At 40.5% G+C, this 15,833-nt stretch overlaps 1 protein-coding gene across 3 annotated transcripts in view; it reads left to right on the forward strand.

Annotated features, from left to right (window-relative positions):
* The window catches only part of LOC143442643 (uncharacterized), a 50,681-nt gene that overhangs the window by 31,205 nt on the left and 3,643 nt on the right, over positions 1 to 15,833 (forward strand). For all 3 annotated transcript variants that reach the window (XM_076935663.1, XM_076935665.1, XM_076935666.1), the window contains 3 exons: positions 9,563 to 9,681; positions 11,781 to 13,234; positions 14,068 to 14,172. In XM_076935663.1, coding sequence (XP_076791778.1) covers positions 9,563 to 9,681; positions 11,781 to 13,234; positions 14,068 to 14,172 — 1,678 coding nt within the window. The remainder of the gene's footprint in view (positions 1 to 9,562; positions 9,682 to 11,780; positions 13,235 to 14,067; positions 14,173 to 15,833) is intronic.

The following is a 15,833-nucleotide window of genomic DNA, read 5'->3' on the forward strand; positions in this document are numbered from 1 at the left end:
CCCTTTGGTTAGTCTGACTAAGAGTTTGTCTATCTTGTTGATTTTCTCAAAGAACCAGCTTCTGGTTTTGTTGATATTTTGTATAGTTCTTTCTGTTTCAACTTGGTTGATTTCAGCCATGAGTTTGATTATTTCCTGCCATCTACGCCTCTTGGGTATTTTAGCTTCTTTTTGTTCTAATGCTTTCAGGTTTGCTGTCAAGTTATTAATGTATGCTCTTTCCATTTTCTTTTTGTGGGCACTTAGAGCTATGATTTTTCCTCTTAGTACTGCTTTCATGGAGTCCCACAAATTTTGATATGATGTGTAATCATTTTCATTTAAATCTAAAAAGTCTTTAATTTCTTTCTTTATTTCTTCCTTGACCAAGTTATTATTGAGTAGAGCATTGTTCAGTTTCCATGTGTATGTGGGCTTTCCGTTGTTTTTGTCCATGTCAAAGATGAGTCTTAGTCCATTATTTCAATCTTTTTGTATCTGTTGAGACCTGTTTTGTGACCAATTATATGGTCTATTTGGGAGAAGGTACCATGAGGTGCTGAGAAAAGGTATATTCTTTTGTTTTAGGATGAAATGTTCTATAGATGTCAGTTAAGTCCAATTGGTTCATAACTTCTGTTAGTTTCATTGTGTCTTGGTTTAGTTTCTGTTTCCACGATCTGTCCATAGCTGAGAGTGGGGTGTTGAAATCTCCCACTATTATTGTGTGAGGTGCAATGTATGCTTTAAGCTTTAGTAAAGTTTCTTTTATGTATGTGGGTGCCCTTGCATTTGGAGCATAGATGTTCAGAATTGCAAGTTCCTCTTGGTACATTTTTCCTTTGATGAATATGAAGTGTCCTCCTTTATCTTTTTTGATTACTTTTGGTTGAAAAACGAGTTTATTTGATATTAGAATCGCTACTCCCCCTTGTTTCTTGGGACCATTTGCTTAGAAGATTGTTTTCCAACCTTTTACTCTGAGGTAGTGTCTGTCTTTTTCACAAAGGTGTGTTTCCTGAATGCAGCAAAATGTTGGGTCCTGATTACATATCCAGGCTGATAGTCTATGTCTTTTTTATTGGAGAATGGAGTCCATTGATATTAAGAGATATTAAGGAGAAATGAATGTTGTTTCCTGTTATTTTTGTTATTGGCAGTGGAGATATGTTTGTATAGCTACCTTCTTTTAGGGTTGTTGGAAGATTACTTTCTTGCTTTTTCTAGGTTGTAATTTCCCTCCTTGTGATGGAGTTTTCCACCAATTATCCTTTGAAGTACTGGATTTGTGGTGAGATATTGTGTAAATTTGGATTTGTCATGGAATATTTTGGTTTCTCCATCAATATTGATTGACAGTTTTGCTGGGTATAGTAGTCTGGGCTGGCATTTGTGTTGTCTTAAGGTCTGTATGATATCAGTCCAGGATCTTCTGGCTTTTATGGTCTCTGGTGAGAAGTCTGGTGTAATTCTTATAGGTCTGCCTTTATATGTTACTTTGCCTTTTTCCCTTACTGCTTTTAGTATTTTTTCTTTGTTTTGTACATTTGATGTTTTGATTATTATGTGGCAGGAAGTATTTCTTTTCTGGTCTAAACTATTTGGAGTTCTGTAGGCTTCTTGTATATTTATAGACATCTCTTTCTTTAGGTTAGGGAAGTTTTCCTCTATAATTTTGTTGAGGATATTTACTGGTCCTTTAAGTTGGGAGTCTTCCCCCTCATCTATACCTATTATCCTTAGGTTTGGACTTCTCATTGTGTCTTGGATTTCCTGTATATTTTGGGTTAGTAGCTTTTTTGTATTTTGCATTTTCTTTGACAGTTGTGTCAATGTTTTCTATGGTATCTTCTGCACATGAAATTTTCTCTTCTATCTCTTGTATTCTGTTGGTGATACTTGTGTCTATGACTCCTGATCTTTTTTTTTAGGTTTTCTATCTCCAAGGTAGTCTCCCTTTGTGATTTCTTTATTGTTTCTACTTCTAGTTTTAGATCTTGGATAGTTTTGTTTAATTCCTTCTCCTGTTTGGTTGTGTTTTCTTGCAATTCCTTAAGGGATTTTTGTGTTTCCTCTTTAAGGGTTTCTATCTGTCTACCAGTGTTCTCCTTAAGTTCTTTGAGAGTATTATCTATGTCTTTCTTAAAGTCCTCTATCATCGTCATGAGAAGTGATTTTAATTCTGAGTCCTGCTTCTCTGGTGTGATGAGGTGTTCAGGGCTTGCTATGATGGGGTAACTGGGTTCTGATGATGCCATGTAACTTTGGATTCTGTCGCTTACGTTCTTGCGCTTGCCTTTCGCCATCCGGTTAACTCTAGTGCTGCCTGTACTTGCTGTCTCTGACTGAAGCCTGCCTTTCCAGTTATCTTGCTTGTGTCTGATCTCCTTGGGGTCCAGATGTCTCTGTGATTTTCTCCAGCTGCACTGATTACAGTGGTACCTCTAGGATGCCTCAGGATATGGTGCCTCCAAGGTAGCAGCCCAGCTAGGTGTCTCCTGTTCTGGGTGCAGTGTCTCCTCTAGGATGTCTCAGGATAAGGTGCCCACTGATCTGAGTGCAGTGGCTCCTCTAGGTTATCTCAGGATATGTTGTCTGATGCTCTGAGTTCAGTTGTTCCTCTGTGGCTCTGGGTTGAGTGGACCTTCCAGAATGTCTTGGGCAGAATCCGGGGTCCAAGAGCAGACCTGGCAGAGGTCTGGTTCAGACCTCAGATCCCGGAGAGGGGTGGAAGGGGAGTGCTATTCCGCAGGGGCGGGGGGGGGTTGTTTGGGTATCCTTGGGAATCTGAGCCCTCCTAGCACCCAGCTATGGGCTTAGGGCAGTGTGTGGGTCTTCCTACCTACGGCTCTGGGATCGGAGCCTCCAGGATGTCTCTGGCGGAATCCAGGGTCCACACAAGAGCAGACCGGGCAGAGGTCTGGTCCAGGCCTCAGATCCGTTATCTTTTGTTCTTAAATCTACAATAAATTGTTCATTCTCATTTTATGACCTTTAGTTATAAGATAAAGGTTTTACAACCAGCCTAAAAGGAATGGCTTCCTTTATGTAAATCTGTAAAGCCTGCTTTCTATATTAGCTCATGACACATGAAGGTTTACAGAGCTCTAATTGCACCTTTCACATTATAAAGGGCTCAAAATGACTTGTATAAATTTAGGGATTCTATGGAATCATTATCAGGAATTATGAGATTATCAATTTGTGTACATGACATTGTTATTAGAGAGTACATCTTCCTTGATCTGCAGAAAATCTTCCCAGTATAGTGGGTTAATGCCCAGGAATTGTTATATACATTTAATAATGAAAGATATATTACAATCAGAATCAATCCTGAGATGAGATTTCTGAAAAAGCCTTGCAATTCAGAATTATCCATTGCAGCCATGCAAAACAATGTATCATCTCTAGAAGGTCACTTTTATGATTTTACCCTTTCCTAGATGGCTCCTGATATCTGGTAGAATGTTGGGGGTATACTATCATATCATCTGAAAATAGCCATGGTTTGACTTCTTCCTTTCTATTTTGTATTACCTTGATCTACTTTAGTTGTCTTATTGCTCTAGCTAGGACTTCAAGTACTATCTTGAAGAGACAGGGGGAGAGTGGACAGCCTTGTCTTGTCCCTGATTTTAATGGAATTGCTTTACATTTCTATTTAATTTTGTGTTGGCTATTGGCTAGCTGTATATTGCCTTTATTGTGTTTAGCTATGTACCTTGTATCCCTAATCTTTCTAAGATTTTTAACATGAAGGGGTGATGGATTTTGTCAAAGGTTTTTCAGCATCTAATGAGATGATCATGTAGGGTTCTTTTCTTTCAGTTTGTTTATATGGTAATTATGTTGATGGGGTTTTGTATATTTTACCACCCCTGCATCCCTGGGATGAAGATGGCTTGATCATGGTGGATGATGTCTTTAATATGTTCATGGATTCAGTTTGCAAGTATTTTATTGAGTATTTTTCATCAATGTTCATAAGGGAAATTGATCTGAAATTCTCTTTTTTTTGTTGAGTCTTTGTGTGGATTATGTATCAGAGTGACTGTGGCCTTATAAAATGAATTTGACAATGTTTCTTCTCTTTCTATTTTAGGAAATAGTTTGAGGAGTATTGAATTCTCCCTTCTTTGAAAGTCTGGTAGAATTCAGTACCAAAATCAACTGGCTCTGGACTTTTTCTTTTTTTCTTTTTTCCTTTTTGCTTGAGAGGCTTTAATGATTGCTTCTACTTCCTTATAGGAAATATTATAAGTTATAGGACTATTTTGTTTACCTAATCTTTATTTAACTTTGGTAAGTGGTATCTGTCTAGAAAATCTTCCATTTTGTTTAGATTTTACAGTTTTGTAGAGTACAGATTTTTGAAGTAAAATATGATTCTTTCAAATTCCTCAGTGTCTGTTTTTATGTCTCCCTTTTTATTTCTGATTTTGTTAATTTGAATACCGTCTTTCTGCTTTTTAGTTAGTTTGGCTAAGGGTTTTTCTATTTCATTGGTTTTCTGAGAGAACCAGCTCTTGGTTTCTTTGATTCTTTGTATTGTTCTCTTTGTTTCTAATTTATTGATTTCAGCCCTAAATTTGATTATTTCCTGCCATCTACTCCGCTTGGGTCTGCTTTTCTTTCTCTAGAGCTTTCAAATGTACTTTTAAATTGCTAGTGTGAGATCTCTTCTATTTCTGTATGAAAGCACTTAGTCCTATGAACTTGCACTGCTTTCATTGTGTCCTACAAGTTTGGATATGTTGTGCCTTTGTTTTCATTCAACTCTGGAAAGTCTTTAATTTCTTTCTTTACTTCTTTGTCCAGTGATCATTGAGTAGAGAGTTGTTCAGTTTCCAATAGTTTGCAGGCTTTTTGTTGTTTCTGTTGTTGTTGAAGTCCAGCTTTAACCCATGGTGATATGATAAGATGCAAAGGGTCATTTCAATCTTCTTGTCTCTGTTGAGACTTGCTTTCTGACCAAGTATATGGTCAGTTTGGAGAAGGTTCTATGAGGTGCTGAGAAGAAAGTATATTCTTTTGTGTTCGGATGAAATATCTGGTACATCCATTTGATTCATAATGTCTATTATTTTCATTATTTCTCTTAGTTTCTGTTTCAATGGCCTGTCCATTGGTGACAGTGGGGTGTTGAAGTCTCCCACTAATAATATGTGGGGTTCAGTGTGTGATTTAGATGTTTCTTTGACAAATGTGGGCACCCTTGTATTTGGGGTATTGATGTTTAGAATTGAGATGTCATCTTGGTGGATTTTTCCTTTAATGAGTATGAGGTGTCCTTCCCCATCTCTTTTGATTGCTTAGAGTTGAAAGACTATTTTATGGGATGTTAGAATGGGTACTCTAAATGGACCCATTATGGGTCCATTTGCTTGGAAAACTTTTTCTTAGCCCTTTATTCTGAGGCAGTGTCTATCTTTGTTACTGAGGTATGTTTCTTATATGCAGCAAAATGATGGGTCTTGTTTATGTATGCACTCTGTTAGACTGTGTCTTTTATTAAGGAATTTAGTCCATTGATGTCGAGATATTAATGATCAATGATAATTAATTCCTGTTATTTTGATGTTGGTGTTGCTTTGTGTGTGTGTGTGTGTGTGTGTGTGTGTGTGTGTGTGTGTGTGTGTGTGTGTGTGTGTGAGAGAGAGAGAGAGAGAGAGAGAGAGAGAGAGAGAGAGAGAGAGAGAGAGAGAGATTTATTTTACTGGTGTAAAATTCTTCATTTTTTGTGTTTTCTTGGGTATAGTTATTCTTTGTGTGTTGTTTTCCTTGTAATAGCCTCTGTAGGGCTGGTTTAGTGGAAAGGCATTGTTTAAATTTTATTTCATCATGGAACATCTTGTTTTCTCCATCTATCATGATTGAAAGTTTTACTGGGTATACTAGACTGGGCTGACATCTGTGGATTGTATGACATCTGCCCAGGTCCTTCTGGCTTTTAGAGTTACTGTTGAGACATCAGCTGTAATTCTGATAGGTCTGCCTTTATATGTTACTTGACCTTTTTCCCTTGCAGCTTTAAAATTTTTTTTTTTTGTATATGTAGTGTGTTGATTATTATGTGGTTTTAGGATTTTTTTTTTTTAGGTTAAGTAAATTTTCTTCTATTGTTTTGTTGAAGATATCTTCTGGGCCTTTGAGCTGGGCATCTCCTTCTGTTCTTATTATTCTTAGTTTTGGTCTTTTTCTAGTGTACCAAACTTCATGGATTTTTCTTTTTGTGTTGGAAACTATTTAGATTTGGCATTTTCTTTGACCGATGTATGAATTTCTTCTGTCATATTTGCTACACCTGAGAATCTCTCTTCCATCTGTTGTTTTATGTGAGCGATGCTTGCTTCTGTAGTTCTGTTACTTTTCTAGGTTTTCTGCCTCCAGGGTTGCTTCAGTTTTTGTTTACTTTATGGCTTTTATTTCCATTTTCAGATCTTCAACAGCTTTATTCATTCCTCTCATGTGTTTGGTTGTATTTTCTTTTATTTCTTTAAAGGATTTATTCATTTCCTCTTTAGAGGCCTCTATCATTTTCTTAAGATTAGATTTCAGGTTGTTTTCTTGTACTTCAGGATTTTAAAGATATGCAAGGCCTGCTATAGTAGGTTAGGTGGGTTCTGGTGATGCCATATTGCCCTGGTTTTTGTTGATTGTATTCTTATGCTGGCCTTTAGCCATCTGGTTGTTCCTGGTGTCAGCAGGCCTCCGTGATTGCAGGTAGAGCTGGTTGTCCTTGGTGGCAGGAGGCTTCCAGGGATGTAGGCAGAGCTGGTGGTCCCTGCTGGCTGTAGACCTCCAGAACTGGAGGTTGAGGTATGGACCAGAAGATGGAGTGCAGAGGGGATGGAGCCTTCATTAGGCTACATTATTCCCTCACTAGGATAAGTTGTGGATACTCCCAGACCCTCAAGAGCTTCACCTCAGTTAAAAAGGCCTCTCTGGTTCTTAGGTCCCTGAAGATCTCCCTCATCTAAAACAATTGTTTGAAGTGTTTTCTAAATGTCTGACATATCTGAAATATTCCGAGGAACCTACCTGGCTTCACGTTGTTCACAGTAATGTATTTAAAAATTCAATACTACCTCCATATAACAAATTCTTTCAATGAATTTAATAGTACTAGAGAAGAGGGATTTCTACTTAATGGAAATCCCTCGTGGCTGCTGGGCTTGCTGGGGAACCCAATGGGCAGGGGATTGGAGATGGAGTGCTCACCTGATTGTCCCATGTGGCAGCAGACCTCCAGGGATGCAGGCAGAGGTATATCCAGCAAACTGGAGTACAGAACTGAGATTGCATGTAGTGGTGTGGACTGGAAAATGGGATGCAGAGAAGGGTCCATTCTGATCTTTCTTAAACAGGATACATAAAATTGCAATCACTACCAAAAATATAATTATTTCTATGCTGGTCATTGAAACAAAATTATACAGGTCCAAGTGCCCTCTGTTGTATTCTCCATTCTGTGTTTTTAAACACAGAAATATTTTCTTTTTAATATCTCTATCTCTCTCCTTCCTTCAAAGATTTTACTATATTATTTTCAAATAATATACATTTTCTCTATGACTGTCTATCCACAGCTTTTTTTTCTTTCTTTAGCACCTAAGCACATTTCAAACATATACTACTGGATCAGAGGCCTGCCTGTGCTAGGGACTTTAGCTTCTCAGTCTTGGCCTGGCTTTCACTGCCTGCAGTCACTGGTGCTCCTTTCAAGCCTTAAAGGGCCCAGCTACCCACCACAATCTACCAGACAGGAAGGCGTGGTCCCTCCACACATGAGATGTTTGAAGGCTTCTCAGTGGTCTTCATCCACCATAAACCAGTCCAGCATTATGCCCTACTGGTTCTGTCTCCCACCCAACTCTGGCTGCAGTCACTCTGCCAGCCACATGCCAAGCCTTTCTGCCCTCCACAGGCATCAGCACTGCCACTGAGCACTGGGCTGTGGTGCCCATCTGGCTGGGGCTGGACCAGCCTGGACTGGGCTGGGGTTTCCAACCCACCGTGCCTGAAGGAAGCCTGAGAAACTGCAGTCTCTGAGGTTTCTGTCACCTGCCCACTCACAGAGCAGGGTGCCAGCTGCTCATAAAGTGCTCTTGTTCTGTCACTGGCCTAGCTGTACAGCAAAAGCAGGTGCCCTTAAAGGAGCAGTGTGACCTCATGTGGTGAGTGCCTGGCCTGCCTGAGAGACTGAGGTTACTAGGAAACCTGGTCTGCCCTGTGTCTGGAACTTTTCTCAGGCTCTAAACTTGAATTTACATGCCTTCAAGTTGGGCACCAAATATTTGAATAATGACACAGAGGCTTATTAATTTTTATTATAGCTGAGGCCTTAGCTTAGGCTACCTCCCAGCTAGCTCATCGAACATAATTAACCCTTTTAGTCCATGTCTGCCATGTTCCAGCACTTGTTCTTTTCACCTCCATGGCATGATGGTAAATCTTATCACCTCTCAATCTTTCTCCATGAGTCCCTCTCTCTGCCAGAAGTTCTGCCCTCCCTTCCTGCTTCAGCTATTGGCCTTCAGCTCTTTATTAAGCCAATAAAAGGGCAAGAGAGAAAGGCTGTCTACCCAATATAATAGTGGTGATGAACCTTAAGAATAACAGTATCAAAATCTGGTCAGTACTCAGCTCTCTGCCAGTACAGAAATCAACATCTAAGGACTACAAAGACAACCTTCACACTGTGCACAAAAATGTTACCCATGAGTTTGAGGCCAGCATGGTATACATATCAAGTTTCATAACAGCCAGGGCTGCATAGAGAGACCTTGTCTTAAACAAACAAACAAACAAAGACAGATTTAGGAAGAATAGAGGGGAAGGAAGAGAGGAAAGAAGGATGAACCAACCTAGGAATCATGGAGGCCTTAAAGATCCTACTCTCCAACATTTGACTGTTTTTGATCATCTTGACTGAACTTTTACTTGGTGATTGCAAATTTTTCTCCCACATCAGTGAGCTAGTATTTTCTCAAAGACCTACCCTGCTTTTTTCTGGAGTATCATTAAGAATTCACAGATTCTCTTTACATTATATTGTATTTCATTATGTTACTTATTATCCCCTTTTCTCTTTCTCTTTATGTCTCCCAAAGTGTGTGTGTGTGTGTGTGTGTGTGTGTGTGTGTGTGTGTGTGTGTGTCTGTGTGTGATGTTAAAATCAAACCCAGGCCTTTGCCCTCCTGCACAAACACTATACCAAAGAGCTTCAAAACAGCCATTATTTTTTGTAACCCAAAAATCATCCAGATTTGGTCAATGTGATCCGTGTTACTATTTAACGATATAAAGTATGGTTAAAGAATGCTGTTTTAGGCCTACTTTAATATTCTATTGAGAAGAATACACACCCACCCTGACTGTCTGTTGAGCACCCCTGTCACCCTCCATGATTAGTTTCAATAGCAGCAGCAATTTGCCCTTGAGTCTCCGAGACCCAGCTGCCCATGCCACCTGCCTCAAGTACTCCTTCCTCTGCAACCCTGTGGTGGCCTTGGGCTGCCTCTTCTACACCTCAGTAACCCTCTTCCAGTAACCCAATTCTCTGTCACTCCATTTATAGGATCTTACCTAGCCACATGGCCTGCTGCCTCTGCAAATTTAAAGCTGACATTGAAGTTATCTGCAAGACAATCAAACTGCATTGTCAAACGGGATGTCTGACAAACACCACACATTGTCGTGAGTTTCTTGCCTGATAAGTGATTTAATTTTATGTCTTAATTTTTAACTAGTAATGAAAAAATTCACTAATAAAATGCTTATTTTTATTCATTCATCCATAACTTCTTCCTTGCTGAAGTTGGGCTCTCAACTATTATTACATGATTAAAAAGTAGAACTGTTCTATGTGCAGAAAGCAAGAGAAGGGAATGGATGGGAAGGATATCAGAAAGGACCACCGACTCTGCACTATGCTGTCTGCTTGGCAGTTGTTTCCAGTGATTTTGTAGGCATGTAGTGCACTGCAGTCTGTAAGCTGCTTTTATGTACATTAGCTCTCTGAGTTTTCTCTCTGATTTTTGACATTTCTAGATTGGTTTTCTTTAGTTTACTTTTGTAATTTTGTAAGTGATACTTTTTTCATTTATAATCTCTCAAGCTTCTGTTCAACATGACCATTGAGTTTTGTCTGGGTCTGCCAGTGGAACAGAGAGCCCTTCATGTCCATAATTGACCAACTCTCTACTTGTTTTCAGCTTCAATCTTTTCTATCACCAGATCATTCATACAGATTTAAGTATTTCCTAAACTGGGTATGGTGTCACATGAAAATATTCCCAGCCCCACAGGATGCTGAGGCAAGATGATCCAAGTTCAAAGCCAATCTTGTAGTAGTTACTTTGTACTCCTTATGTTACTTGTAGAAGTTACTGCTCCATCTTTTCTTCCTCCTCTTCTTCTGTCCTCTCCATTTGGGTGAGTAGCAAGGACCAGGCTTGTGTGCACCACCACGTGCAAGCGCCCACTGGGGAGTTTAGAGCACTCTAACCTACTACTGCTATGAGAACCTACCACAGTTTGTTTTCAGTTTTAAAAGAAGACATGGATACAGCTCAGTGGTATAATTTATATTTAGTCCTAAAATATTTTTCTCTATATTAGGCATGTTAGCAATAACTTCATACCAAAATATGATACTTTTCTTGTCTAAATAGCTTGAATGCAGATCTTTTCCCTTGATCTAGGGGATAGTAAATAGAGTGAGCATTTGGCTGTTCATATAAATAATAATTACATTATTCTCTTCTTCCCCAGAAATGGCAAGTAAGCTTTTCCCTTCTTTTATACATCAGAAGTATCAACTGCTGTCGCTTCATGCCTAAGTCATCTCTCCCTAATTCTAGGCTGTCCATAGGCCCACAGTTTTCTTTTCACCACCTCCTTGAACCCTCACTACCATGGAAAATCCTCATAATTCTCCTGGGATAAAAACATAGCTACAGAGTGGTACCCTTGACCTTCCCACTATCAGAAGATTTACATTGCTCCCACATGAAGCTGAAAGAATGAGACATGAAGTGAGAAAAGGCCCAGACAAGAGTAGCCCTGACCTTGTGCATTTTATGACTCAAGTAATATTGATCCATAAATAGCTATTGTTCTATAAATGGATTGTACATAGGAATGAACCCAGAAAATTAACATGCCTTTACCTATACCTTATAGCCCCCAGCCCCAAATATAATGGAAGAACCACAGAGAGAAGGATGCTCCATCCATTCTGGGAGCTAGACTAAGTGGCAACAGAGCCCATAGTAAGAAATTGGAACATCTAATCCAGATGTGAATGGAAGGCATCTGCTCTAGCATTTCTGCCCTGTGTCCACTCTAAGGGTGTCCATCATCATGGCCAGCTGTGAGTGTATCCACACAGGGCACACTAAAAAGATGGAGGCAGGAAGCTTCATGGGCCTTTCAAACTGAGATGAGAGAGTGTGGGTCTAGGAGCCTGAGAAGGTTCTCTGCTGGTCAGTCGGATGTGTGGAGACGCTAGCTTTGTCTTCAGGCCCTGGGCTCTACTGGCCCATTGGCTGTCTTAAACAGATGTTCTGTGTGCACACTGTGGAATATTCCAATTAAGCAGCTACTTTGCCAACAACACTCTCTCTTTCTCTTGTTGCCCTATCAAAGGATTAAGTTAGGTTTGTTTCCCCCATACACTACTGGCACCACAATATTTTCTGGCCCCTAATTTATTTGATTGGGGAATATTTCTGTAGACTGAGGAAGGGCTGCCAGTTCTCTCTGACTGAAGGCAATTTCTTCTTTTTTGACAGTTGAGGAAGCATCTATAAGGAACCCAGGAGGAGCATTCATGAAAGTGTTGCAGGCCCGGAAGGGGAACAGCAGCACTGAGCTCACTATTGAACCAGAAAGGGGCAATTCAGACGAAGATTATGCCAACTATTCCAGTTCCATGGATGAAAAGACAGACTTTGATGATGAAAATGATGTTATGAGCGCACTAAATTACATACTGCCATATTTCTCAGAGGGAAATATGGAAGACATAATGTCTTCAATGTTACCATACATTAAACTGCTGTTTTCTCATGCACAAGATACAGGTAATTCCTTGGGATCTTTGCAGAAGGACACAGTAACTGTTTCTGCTACAAATGAATCTAAGTCCAATAATGTCACTTACAAAAATAAATTGAATAAACTTCATTTTTTAGAAAATTTGTTAGACAAAAAAATTGATGAGGTTCAAAAGGAAGAGAAACCTGGGAGGCATAAGGCAAAATCTAAAAATATAAGTCCCAAATTTAAACGACGAATATTTGAAAAGAGATGGGAACCCGCCCAGGCAGAGGAAGACTCTTTCTCCCCAGAACTGTCCCTGGTGGACAAGGCTCCCACTACAAAATCGCTACCTGAGTTCATAGACAGACGAAAAGACTTGTCTTACACCATTTATGTTTTAGAAAGTGCAAATGCTAATGTGAAGAGAACGAAGGGTTCTAACCCAAGTTTACAAAGTGAAGAAAGATATCGAAACCTTAGAAAGAAAAAATCTCAGTTTCAGTTGATTGCAAAGCGGCCAGCAGCATCCTCTGCAGTGAGGAGCCTGATAAATTCCCCTGCACGAGGGATCTTTTCATCTTTAGGAGATCTGAGTTACTCAGAAAGGCCCTTTCCAGAATTATATGCAGCTCCAGAGTCCACTATAGAAAAGCCTCTTGAAGAAATTCAGGCTGCAACAGATAATATTGGAGAAAATATTCTTGAACCAATCCTCACTATGCCTGAAGAAACTACATCAAAAAATAAGCCTGAGATTCCTACTGCAGATTCTGATATCCCTATACCCAGTGTACCAGGCTTAATTCCAACAGTTGAGCAAACCAATGAGCCACAGGTACACTTAGTTTTCGGGTCTGACTCACCTAACTTCAACGAAGTTGTTTACCCATCACTGATGACGCCAGAAGAACAGTTTGAATCTCATCTAAACCAGCATCTGGGGCCCCTCATCCCCAACAGCAATGTGAGAAGGCTCATCTCTCACGTCATCAGGACGTTGAAGATGGACTGCTCTGACAGTCAAGTGCAACTGTCTTGTGCCAAGCTCATCTCCAGAACAGGCCTCCTGATGAAGCTTCTCAGTGAGCAGCAAGATTTCAAGCTGTCCAGGACTGACTGGGATACAGACCAGTGGAAAACTGAGGACTACATCAAGGAGAGCACAGAAGCCAAAGGCGAACAGAAGAGTCTGAAACTAAGTCAGGTGAGGACAGCTCTGAGACACAAGGCCCAGTCTCCTCAGTCAGCTCAATAGAAATGATTAGAGGCTCCCACTCCTGATCTTCTGCTGGCCACAGAACTCTAGCCCAGCCAAGACAGTGATTCCCACTGTGCTTTTAAATTGGTTGTCAGAAGAAATCTAAAACACAAAGTATAATAACGCATTAGATAGGTAGCACATCCAATTTTGATATATTGGATGCTACTGAAATAGAAATTTTTTATTAGGGGTTTTTTCTTATTGTCATTTCTTATTACAGTGCTGGGCATTAAACTCAGGATGTTGTACACATGGTATGCAAGGGCTTGACCACTAAGCTGTGTACTCTACTCTTAGTTTTGCTTTCATTTATTGGTTATTTGGTGACTATTGTTTTTTTCATTTTATTTTGTTTTGTTTTGTTGGTTTTTTTGAGATGGGGTCTCACTATGTATTTATGGCTAGCCTGGAACTTGCTAAGTAGACCAGGTTAGCCTTGAACTTACAGATATCCACCTGCATCTGTCTCCAGAGTGCTGGGGTTATAAGTGTGTGCCACCACACCAAGCCCAGGTTTTAGTTTCATTGAACCAAAGTCTTACTGTTTAATCCAGGTTAGTCAAGAACCCACCTGGTATTGGTGTCAAGGGTTGTGCTTGAACTTGTGGCAGTCCTCCAGCCTGATTCACCTATGTGCTAGATTACATACACATATCAGTTATCATGCACAGCTCAAGCAAGAATGGATTGTGAACAATTAACCTTCTACTTCTTTCATTCGTTTTACTTTATTATTATTTAACAACAGAAATGTCCATTTATCTTATATATTTCAGCTTTCAAATGAAGTCTCAGGGTTCGGCTACAATAACAAAGTCATCTTGGCGATATCTGTGACCATCGTAGTAATAGTTTTGATTATCATTTTGGGTCTCATCGAGGTAAGGACAACAGTATATCCTTGTATCCAGAACGTGCCCTGTATGTGTAGTAGATTTAGAACCTGTAAACTGGACACCAGAGCCACTTAGCCTTTCTGTCTGATGATGTCCCTGTATGTTCCCAGGTTTTCTGTCTGTGAAGCATGTTCCTCAATGCCAGGTCCTTATGTCACATTCTGATTTGGTGTCAGAGGGTGGTTGATGTGAGGCACTCTGGAGCAATGAGTGAGTTTTCTCTCTGTGACAACAGGCTCAGTTTTAGGCTTGAAAATCAGAGAGATCTGCAGGGGGTCTGTTTACAAACCCCTGGGAGGATGTTCACTGGCCAGTGCAGACAGCACCCTCCACACCTTCTGGGGGTTGTTACCTTCTGGGAGATTTCTGTACAGTCCTGTGCTGCTCTTTCGTTGTGTGTACAGTTAGTTCATCCTTGTGCTTGCATTTCTCTACATTTCCATTATTTCTTCTGCTAATTTAGATGATGGGCTTGGTGAGAAGAGGAAGCATGCCCAGTGTTCTGCCTGTAGTAGATAGCAGTGATGTTCAAAGAAGAGAACTGAGACATCCCATCAGTTCCACTGCTTAAGATAGCATCAGCAAGGCATTTTGGCACACTTCTGTAGTCCCAGCACTGGGACACAGAAACAGGGTGATCCGGAGTTCACGGACATCCTCAGCAATTTAGAGAGTTCAGGCCAGGAATGCACAAAATGACCTAAACAAACAGAGATCCAAGATAATAGTGACAAAGAAAAGCAGTGACCACATGACTGCGGCAGTGACTGTACACAGGGACTGAGGCCTGGAATTCTTCTATGGCCTCTGCAGGCTGAACAGGAGCTGCATTCCTAGACTTAGGAAGACTTGGGTGATGTCACTCTTTAGTAGTTTAGTCAGTGGTGAAAACTGAATCAATTGTAATAGAACAACCACATAACTGTTTTGTGGCCAAGCAATGAAGAAAGCTTCCTATTCTTTAACTTAAAGGATGATAAAGTAAAAGCAGCAGTCATTTAAAAAAGATATGTGTGGAGGAAAATGCCTGTCTAGTCCCGACTCCACAGGCAGGACCTGTGGTGTATCTCAGCACTGCCTTCTGCATCCTTAGGAGAGCTGGTACTTGTGCCAGCTGAGCACAGGTCAGAGTCCTCCATTATTGTTTGACCTAGTCACAAAACTGTTCAAGGAAGATCGTATATCCATCTTCTCCTAGGATGAAAGAGCAACTTAAGGCCCATGGGCTAAACCAAGAGCAGAGCTGCGCTCCCCTGACCCTGAAGCCCATGGCTCACCCTTCACATCCCTGGTCAGTTTTGCCTCCTTAGAGACAAACAGGAAGTATTGGGAGTTGGAGAGTACAAGAGACGTTGTAGACCACCCAAAGCATTAGTACACCTCATAGACAAACAACCCAGTGGAAAAGGAACTGCCTCTCACCAAAGCCACTCATCTGCCAGAGCCTCCTCCCACTGAGGTATGCTCTGGTGAAGAGGCTGTGCCCCCTCAGGCACTTTCTGCTGCTACTTTCTAGCACATTCCTAACACCATTTTGTCATTTGTACCTGCTCCTCTTGATTTTCCTTTCTTGTTTCTTTGAGACAAGGTCTCAAGTAGCCCAGGTTAGCCAACAGTCCACCATGTAACCTAGCCTAGCCCTCAAC

Source organism: Arvicanthis niloticus, chromosome 6, assembly GCF_011762505.2.
Source record: "Arvicanthis niloticus isolate mArvNil1 chromosome 6, mArvNil1.pat.X, whole genome shotgun sequence".
Classification (NCBI taxonomy): domain Eukaryota; kingdom Metazoa; phylum Chordata; class Mammalia; order Rodentia; family Muridae; genus Arvicanthis; species Arvicanthis niloticus.